Below are 9,495 nucleotides of genomic sequence, written 5' to 3'. Positions count from 1 at the left end.
AGGCGTGCTACTGGTATAATGAGTGTAAAAATGTTGAACGGATGGGTAGGTGTGTATCAGAGATACCGTAACGTAAGAACTTGGGTAAGCTGAGGGACCTGAACGTTGGTCCGTAAAATTAGAGACAAGCCCCTGGGGTCCCACAAATGTGAATTTTTCTGAATGATACGAAGGCAAAGTGAGGCCTTAAGGAGAAACGTAGTCGTAGTGAGTAAGATTACCAATACCTGATACTGCAATGCAGGGAACGAGGTAGCCTGTAGGTTGTCACTTGCGTAGGACTTGGCGAGCTGCGGTAATGAGTCAGTCTCAGGTCTTCAAATTGACAGCAATTAAAAACGGAAACACTCAATAAGGTTACTCAAGATCTTTCAACATTATCCTGTGCTATGCCCTGAAGGAAACAGTAAATGAAAGTGTGAATCTCTTCCCATCCAGAGACAGAGAATATATAAACAGCAAGGAATGGGATTTTTTGTCTTCATCAAGTTTACAGTAGCAAAGGTGAGTCTCAAGGAGATCAGCAGAGAATGACATCTCTGGACTGAAAGGACCACAATAGTGCCAGGAAAACATACTCGTTTTCCTGGCACTATAGTGCCCTGAGGGTGCCCCCACCCTCAGGGACCCCCTCCCACCGGGCTCTGGAGAGAGGAAAGGGGTTAAAAAGTACCTTTCTCCAGTGCTGAGCGGGGAGCTCTCCTCCTCCGATCCTCCTCCTCTCCTCCCATTCGGCTGAATGCGCACGCGCGGCAAGAGCTGCGCGCGCATTCAGCCGATCTCATAGGAAAGCATTATGAATGCTTTCCTATGGACGCTTGCGTGCTCTCACTGTGATTTTCACAGTGAGAATCACGCAAGCGCCTCGAGACAGCCACTAGAGGATTTGGAGGCTGGATTAACCCATTTATAAACATAGCAGTTTCTCTGAAACTGCTATGTTTATAAAAAAAATGGGTTAACCCTAGCTGGACCTGGCACCCAGACCACTTCATTAAGCTGAAGTGGTCTGGGTGCCTATAGTGGTCCTTTAATGATTTAACTTCTGCTTTGAACCAGCCGGCCATTCACTAAACTGGGAACTGTTGGGAACTAACCTGGGGATTTCATATTTTAGGCTAAACTGGCATAAATCTCAGCTATTTTCATACCTCGCAACATTTCAGATGGACAAAGAGGACACTTTTCATTTTTGGGGTGTGAGTAGCGGTGTGGCCAGGGGCGAGCTGTTCTGAGATATTTTTGGTGACTAACTAATGACTATTTATACAACTGAAAGTGATTTAGAATTAGAATAATGTAACTTATTTACACAGACTTATTTCTAATCGCATTTATTGTTGTTTAAAGACACATTAGTGCGTGATTTATTGCTGTGGAGCTCTGGCATAAATTTAGCCTGACTAATAATGTGAAGCTTTAAGGAAAGAGGGACATTAGAATAGAATAGATAGGGAATTGGGCCAGAAATAGTAACTGTACCTCCAAGGTAGGGAAAACTTGGAAACATTTTCTGCTTGTTTTTTTTTTTTGTTTTTTTTTTACGAAATATGTGCAATTCCCGTTTAGTGCACAGAATCCGCTTACGATTGCCCAGGGCCCTCCGCAGGCTCAAGCAGGGTCCCCTCACAGCCAGCGTCCACCAGGGAGTCTAGGTAATCTGACTCTGTTAATGCATATGTGACAGGTACTTTGTTTCACAGTATAAAAACATCTGCAATATTTGGCTGTACAAAAAATAGGAAAAGAATAATAATAATAATAATAATAATAATGCCAGAGTGTGAAGCAGTTTTATCCTTTGATCAACAAGATATCTCGGTAATTATGGCAATATTGCTATAATATTTTACTATTAAATTTTGATGCCAGTTTTCATTCCAGACATGTGCTAAGATGTGTGTTGAGAAAAATAGTAAAATAATTCATATGAATTTGTGAATCTGATCACATGGAACATATTGGCTTACATACATACACTATAGGTTGAAAACAAGTCCACAAAGTGACTTTAGGAATGAGTCACCAAATTATTTGTGGGCTCAAGCCCAAGGTGTTTTTTACCAAAGCAACTCAACTGGTTAATGGGTAGGGGGAAGTCTGTGGTGGGGTTGTGTCTGTGCATGGGCTGTTTGTGGTGTTGGATGTGTGCGCATGTTAATAGTGGTGTAAGAGAATCTTGCAGAAAAGCTTGTGTGCTAGCTTCTTACCCAGAGACTATGGGCCCGCTGTGGCAATAACAGAACAAGTGGACATATAAAGGGTTAATGGTGTGTAAATGTTATATTCTACAATCTCTGTTTTTTTGGAGTGTGGAGATGTTTTGTGTGTAAGTTTAATTCAATCAGTACAGCTTGTCACTTTGATTAAGTTAGTGATGCTCAGACACTCTGGCACCAGGGGTGGGTGCAATGTAATTAAACCTGTCATTGTTATTGGTTACTTTCCGAAGTCCTGTCCCTATTATTGGTTGTTATGCTTTATCCTCCCCTTGGGTTTCCCCTTGGGTTTCCCTATATAAACATCAATAAAATACACTTTGTTCTTCACTTCACTAAGTTTTGTGTGGTGTTTGAGAGAGAGAGATATAAAAGAGCTATCTGATCGGAGAACTGGCTGAGGGTTGTGGAAGAAGTAAAAACCCCTGGAGGTTGCCTCTCAGAGCCCTTGTGGACAGGGACGAATGGTATAGCAGGACATCTCTGGTCCTCAAGCCCGACACCAGTCTAACCTGCTCCTCTTACAAGTGGCTGTATGTGGATTGCTGCTATCGTGTGTGTTTAAGGTGATGGGGACTGTAGGGGTTGGAGGAGATACTTGCCTTATGGTGTTATTTGGATAGATAAGGGCCCTAGGGTATATTTGGGGGATCGGAGCTCTAGGACATGTGGGAAGATAAGGTCTGTAAGGATTTTATTTGAGGAATATAGTGTGTGTTGATAGATAGGGGCACTAGGGTGTGTTTGGGAGGGATAGGGTTGTGGTTATGGGTTGGATGGGGACTGTAGGTTATGTGGTATGTTTGGGGTTGTCTGTAGAGTTTTGTTTTAGGGAAAGGGGCTGTAGAGTTTATGTGGAAATAAGGGCTGTATTGTGTGATGGGGGGAGGTTAGACTGGATTGCATATTTGTGGGAGAATAGAGGTTGTAGTATAAATGTGCATGTTGAATAGGGGCTTTAGTGTGTGTGTAAGGTGTAATAGGAACAGGTGCGTGAGTGTTGGTCGGGGATAGGACTGTATTGTGTTTTGGGAATGACAAGGGTTGAAGTGTGTGTTGGGGGTAATAGTAGCTGTTGTGAGTTTCAGAGGCTGTTCTGTGCATTGGGAACATTTAAAAAAATCTGTTTATTTACCCCTCCTCTTACTTAGCTTGGACCAGGGAGGGGTACTGCATTGTGAAATCTGCAGAGTACTCACACACTGCGCTGTACCCTCTACTAAAATCTAAACTCTTTCCAAGGTCCACATCTCCTAATACTTCTTCCTGCTGTTTTTTTTTTTTGCCTAAATGGGTTATGAAAGAAGTAGTCTAGGTACATATTTGTATGTAAAAAAAATTGTGCACACATATACAATAAAATCAACTAGGCTCAACACTTAGGTGAAGGATCCCCTTAACCCTTACAATGTAAGTAAATATCACAAAAAGAAAGATATAAGTGGAGCTCTGTAAATACCTGAACAGATGGATATATCAGCAGTAATAATTTACAAAAATCTGCAAATAATACATAATACAATAGTGCAGATGATACTTCTAACAAGAGATAAATGAAAGTGTATGGATTTTCAACTCACAAGTATAGAGCCACACAATCACCTGGCTCTAGTGTGAAATGCCTTGGGATCTTTCAAGGGAGATCCAAGGGAGAAATAATATATAATAAAACATAAAACAATAAACTCATATTTTTTTTTTATTTTTTTTTTTATAAAAGCACCATTTGGGGAAGTGAAAATTGCACATTTGCATTAATAAGGAAGAGATTGGCACAATCATTCATGAAATGCACTTAGAGCACTTTAAACAATTTGTATGCTTTAAAAAGTTTAATATCTTTGTGAAAATATAAGATTGTGACCTTTTGTTCAATGATATGGTAAGCCTCCCATTTAAGGATGTTTTTTAACCATACGCATTACCCTATGTGAAAATATGAGTTTATTGTTTTATGTTTTATTATATATCATTTCTCTCATTAGAGGATGTTATTTTAGTTATATTAACTTCCTTGTTTTTAATGAGGGATGAAGGAGGTACTTTAGTAAAGGACTTGGCATCAAATGTAATGCTGTATAACGAACTATGAAGGTGAAACGCATACGTTGCGTTCCACGAGGAAAGGAGGTACTAGCCAAGTCACATGACTAACACACAGATGTGCGCTTCAATTAAGACTGCGTGTGTCCAATAGGGACGTGAAGATACAGCAGGACTACAAGATTGACGCACGGACGTGGGTTCCAACCGAGTCGGCGTTCGTTCCACAGGGCCCATATCCGGGTTCACAGATGCCGGCAATTTTACAATCAGGACTGTATAAGAAGAGGGAAAGACGCTGTACGATTCATACACCAACTGAGGAAGCCAGTCAAAGGCGAAACGCGTTTTGGATTTTATGTAATATTTTTAACTGATTACTTTGATCAATTGATCATTTTATTTTGGATTTTTGCTTTATTTAATAAATTCATTTACTCTTACCATTGGAATCATCCTGTCCATTCCTATTTACCTAATTGGATGTGGAGAAGACCAGAAGGAGATTAAAGAGGGCAGTGGATCTCCCTTGAAAGATCCCAAGGCATTTCACACTAGAGCCAGGTGATTGTGTGGCTCTATACTTGTGAGTTGAAAATTCATACACTTTCATTTATCTCTTGTTATAAGCAGGGCCACCATCAGACATTTTGGGGCCCCTGACAAAGCACAAGGTCTGCCCTACCTAGTCTGCTGACAATGATGCAGGACTGAATGTGGTGTGTATAGTGGAAGTGAATTAGCATGTGTGTAATGGATGTAGTGTTTGTGTGTATTAGATACTGTTTGTGCAGTGAATGCAGAGTGTGTGTTTGTGTAGCGGATGCAGTGTGTATAGTGAACGCAGAGTGTGTTTGAGTAGTGGATGTAATGTGTGTACAGTGATGTAGTGTGTGTTTGTGTAGTGGATGTAGTGTTTGTATGTACTAGATGAAATGTGTTTAGTGGATGCAGTGTCTGTAGTGGATGTAGTGTGTGTATTAGACGCAGTGTCTGTGTATAGTGAATGCAGAGTGTTTCAATTTGTGGTGGATGTAGTCTGTGTACTGTGAATACAGGATGTTTGTGTAGTGGATGCTGTGTGTACAGTTAATGCAGAGTGTATGTTAGTGTAGTGAATGCAGGGTGTGTGCATAGTTTAGTGAATGCAGAGTGTGTGTTAGTGTGTAGTGAATGCAGAGTGTGTCAGTGTAATGAATGTAGTGTGTGTGTTAGTGCAGTGAATGCAGATTGTGTGTAAATTTGTAGTGAATGCAGAGTGTGTGTTAATGTGTAGTGAATGCAGAGAGTGTATTAGTGTGTATCGGATGCAGAGTGTGTGTTAGTGTAGTGAATGCAGAGTGTTAATGTGTAGTGAATGCAGAGAGTGTGTTAGTGTGTAGCGGATGCAGAGTGTGTGTTAGTGTAGTGAATGCAGAGTGTGTGTCAGTATAGTGGAAGCAGTGAGTGTGTTAGTGTGTAGTGTATGCAGAGTGTATGTTGTATTAGTGTATGCAGTGTGTGTATTGTATTAGTGTATGCAGTGTGTATTGTATTAGTGTATGCAGTGTGTGTTGTGTTAGTGTATGCAGTGTGTGTTTTGTGTTAGTATATGCAGTGTGTGTTGTGTTAGTGTATGCAGTGTGTGTTTTGTGTTAGTGTATGCAGTGTGTGTTAGTGTATGCAGTGTGTGTTTTGTGTTAGTGTATGCAGTGTGTGTTTTGTGTTAGTGTATGCAGTGTGTGTTAGTGTATGCAGTGTGTGTTTTGTGTTAGTGTATGCAGTGTGTGTGTGTTAGTGTATGCAGTGTGTGTTTTGTGTTAGTGTATGCAGTGTGTGTGTTAGTGTATGCAGTGTGTGTTTTGTGTTAGTGTATGCAGTGTGTGTGTTAGTGTATGCAGTGTGTTGTGTTAGTGTATGCAGTGTGTGTGTTAGTGTATGCAGTGTGTGTGTTAGTGTATGCAGTGTGTGTGTTGTGTTAGTGTATGCAGTGTGTGTGTTAGTGTATGCAGTGTGTGTGTTGTGTTAGTGTATGCAGTGTGTGTGTGTTAGTGTATGCAGTGTGTTGTGTTAGTGTATGCAGTGTGTGTGTTAGTGTATGCAGTGTGTGTGTTGTGTTAGTGTATGCAGTGTGTGTGTTAGTGTATGCAGTGTGTGTTGTGTTAGTGTATGGAGTGTGTGTGTTAGTGTATGCAGTGTGTGTGTTGTGTTAGTGTATGCAGTGTGTTTGTGTGTTGTGTTAGTGTATGCAGTGTGTGTGTTGTATTGGTGTATGCAGTGTGTGTGTGTTGTATTGGTGTATGCAGTGTGTGTGTAAATGTGCAATCTGGGGGGGGAGGAGGAGGAAGGGGCATTTTCCCATTAATTTTTAAATTTTTTATTAAATTAAATGTAAATGTTATTCCCCCCTCCCTGCTTACCTGTGTCCAGGGAAGGGGGAGATTCCATGATCCCTGGTGGTCTGGTGGGGGGGCCCCGGCTCCCTGTTACCGCAGAGGGGTCCCAGGCAACACACAGCCTCTTCTCTTCTCTCTTCTAATAACTCTCGCGAAACCCGGTTACCATGGCAACGCTCCGCGGGTCTCGCGAGAGTTATTAGAAGAGAGAACAGAAAAAGCTGTGTGTTGCCTGGGACCCCTCTAGATATTCGCTATCTATGTGTGCAGAGAAAGAAAGTGGGGCCTGGGACTGCCAGAGCAGTCCGGGCCCCCCAGGGCCGCCGGGCCCGTGACAACCGTCATGGTTGTCACCCACTGATGGCGGCCCTGGTTATAAGTATCATCTGCACTATGATTGTATTATGTATTATTTGCAGATTTTTGTAAATTATTACTGCTGATATATCCATCTGTTCAGGTATTTACAGAGCTCCACTTATATCTTTCTTTTTAGGTACATATTTGACTACACATATGTAGTGCAAACATTTAAAACAAAGGATTTTTGAGCTTTGAAATAATTATGATTCCAGGTATCTGACGTGCAATCTGAAAACTTAACATGAAACTCCTCGTTATCCTTCTGTCGGCCTTCTGTGCCCTTACGCATGGTAAGTGCTTTAAATACATCACAGTTTAGTAGATAGGACAGGGAGTTAAACACTGTGAATGGGGTGTTAACCAGGAAATAGGTAAGAGATACACTAAAACACTATGAGAAACATCTCTTTGTAACTGTCGTCTGTCGTCAATAGTGTACAATTATAAAAGGAGCAAAAAGCAAGAAGTATTGGTGGGTTAAAAGACACACAAGGAGGTAAATGTGGTCAAGCAACACACAAGGAGGAAAGGAAGAATTAAGAGACTCGCAAAGGGTGAGTGTATTTAGAGGCACAAAGAGGGTTGAGCAATACACAGATAAAACATATTACAGTTCAGCGTGTAGTACCAACCTTCAGTTCCACCCTGGTACCAAATAAAAGAGGTATGGTTCTTGAACTGAATTCTCCTTTTCTCTCTATTTTAACCAGGATGTCCCACCATCATGTCCAAGTCAGCATGGGGAGGAAAGGCTGCCAAATGCAGCAGTCGTTTACCTACTCCAGTCGAATATGTGATCATCCACCACACTGAGGGGGCATCTTGTTCCTCACAGTCTACATGTTCTGCTCAAGCCAGGAATGTCCAGAATTATCACATGAGCAGTCGAGGCTGGTGTGACATTGGATACAAGTAAGCTGCTTAAAAAGAGAGATCTTCATAAAAAATCAACTGGGTAGCTGGAAAACTTTGCAACTACAATGTCCTGAGTTTGAAAGTCAAGGGGGTAGAATTTAAAGATATAATAGATAAAAGAAAACAATTGGCATGGGCATCCCCAGCCTTGGGCAAGAGCACGAAAGCTTCCCCCAGGAATTTGCCTTTCCTTTATTTTAAATGGTTACGATCATTCCCCTTCGCTAAAATGCATCCGGTAGAACAGATCTCAAATGCAAAACTTTCTCTATCTTCTGCTTGCTAAACCAGACCAATTAAATGAAGACTTCAAAGTATTGCTTCTTGATCCAGTGCATTCGTTCATTGAGGCAACATACTGCCAAGATATATTTATATAGCTCTGATGTCAAAATTAAAGATCCAGTGATTGGCTCATCTGGTCTCTCTGGGTGAGAAGATAGGAGAAAAAATGGGAGACTGTGTATTGAAAAGCTGGAGAAGACCTACAAGAAAAGATTCCATCCCTAGAATGGGTTTTCAGGCAGTGAAAAGATTAGCAAAGAAATAGGCAATTGTGAAGTTTACTATATAATACAAATAATGTTATATACTTATATATTTTTTGTTTTTATACTCCCAAATTAATTTAGCTTTCTGGTTGGAGAAGATGGCCGTGTATATGAAGGACGTGGCTGGAGAAACCTCGGAGCTCATGCAACATCGTACAACTCAAAATCCATTGGAATTTGCATTATAGGATCGTTCACTAGTAAGTTGGTACAATGGGGTAATGCCATACTATCACATTTGGGATAAATTATTATAGAGTCTCCGTTTATCACCGTGTGTCTTTACTCTTTTCTGTCTCCACCTTGTTGTACGTTTATAAAACATAACATGTATTTCTTCTAACACAGAAATGCTATTTATTTTGATTTCAGCAGAACAACCATTTTATTGGTTTATTTCTAGCTATTTATGTCTTCAACTATCTCCTCATTTCCATTTTGAATTATCCTACCTATACTAATACTTTTTGATCCCAGTTTATATACATCATTTTTGTAACTTGTATTTTTTTTCCACCCAGAGCGCGCTCCCAGTGCTAGCGCCCTAAAAGCTGCTCAAAGTCTGATAAAGTGTGGAGTATCGAAAGGTTATATCAAATCAGCTTATATTCTGAAGGGACATCGCAATGTAGGGCAGACAGATTGCCCTGGAGCCAAATTATACCAAATCATTCAAAAATGGCGTAATTTTAAGGCTTGAAACTCAAGCATTGTGCAATGAATTTATCTTGCTGTACTGCGTTATTTTTGTTTTGCTTTATATGTGTCACAACCATTGGAACAGTTTTAAAGTTGTATGTGCAGTTTCTATCATACTTGACATTATTATACACCTGAAAACATTTTGCAGATATGCCATTTTGTGCCACACAGCTCCTTAAATGTGCAGAGAGCTTCAAACCAATAACACAAGACAGATACTTTCTGGGACATACTCACACATGTACGCTTTAGTTTTTATGACATCTCTCAAAGAAGGGCAATACATAATGATACTCCATCTTAAAGAGTACACTCTATTCTCTCCTG

At 40.6% G+C, this 9,495-nt stretch overlaps 1 protein-coding gene across 1 annotated transcript; it reads left to right on the top strand.

Annotated features, from left to right (window-relative positions):
- Positions 1-418: 418 nt before the first annotated feature.
- On the top strand, positions 419-9,222 carry LOC134572598 (peptidoglycan recognition protein 1-like). The gene is made up of 5 exons (XM_063431661.1): positions 419-504; positions 7,213-7,290; positions 7,711-7,912; positions 8,548-8,666; positions 8,988-9,222. Exons 2-5 carry the CDS (start codon positions 7,242-7,244, stop codon positions 9,164-9,166), a joined length of 549 nt encoding a protein of 182 aa, XP_063287731.1. The 5' UTR covers positions 419-504; positions 7,213-7,241; the 3' UTR covers positions 9,167-9,222.
- The last annotated feature ends 273 nt before the right edge of the window (positions 9,223-9,495 follow it).

The sequence above is a fragment of the Pelobates fuscus genome, chromosome 9 (genome assembly GCF_036172605.1).
Source record: "Pelobates fuscus isolate aPelFus1 chromosome 9, aPelFus1.pri, whole genome shotgun sequence".
NCBI lineage: Eukaryota > Metazoa > Chordata > Amphibia > Anura > Pelobatidae > Pelobates > Pelobates fuscus.
The sequence above is the reverse complement of the archived record's forward strand: the minus strand, read 5'-3'. Positions and strand labels throughout refer to the sequence as shown.

Bases quoted from the DNA above. Each gene is read 5' to 3' on its own strand.
- LOC134572598 (XM_063431661.1), top strand. From the start codon at position 7,242: ATGAAACTCCTCGTTATCCTTCTGTCGGCCTTCTGTGCCCTTACGCAT. The intron at 7,291-7,710 runs GTAAGTGCTTTA...TATTTTAACCAG, and splicing joins CTTCTGTGCCCTTACGCATG to GATGTCCCACCATCATGTCC. The intron at 7,913-8,547 runs GTAAGCTGCTTA...AAATTAATTTAG, and splicing joins TGGTGTGACATTGGATACAA to CTTTCTGGTTGGAGAAGATG.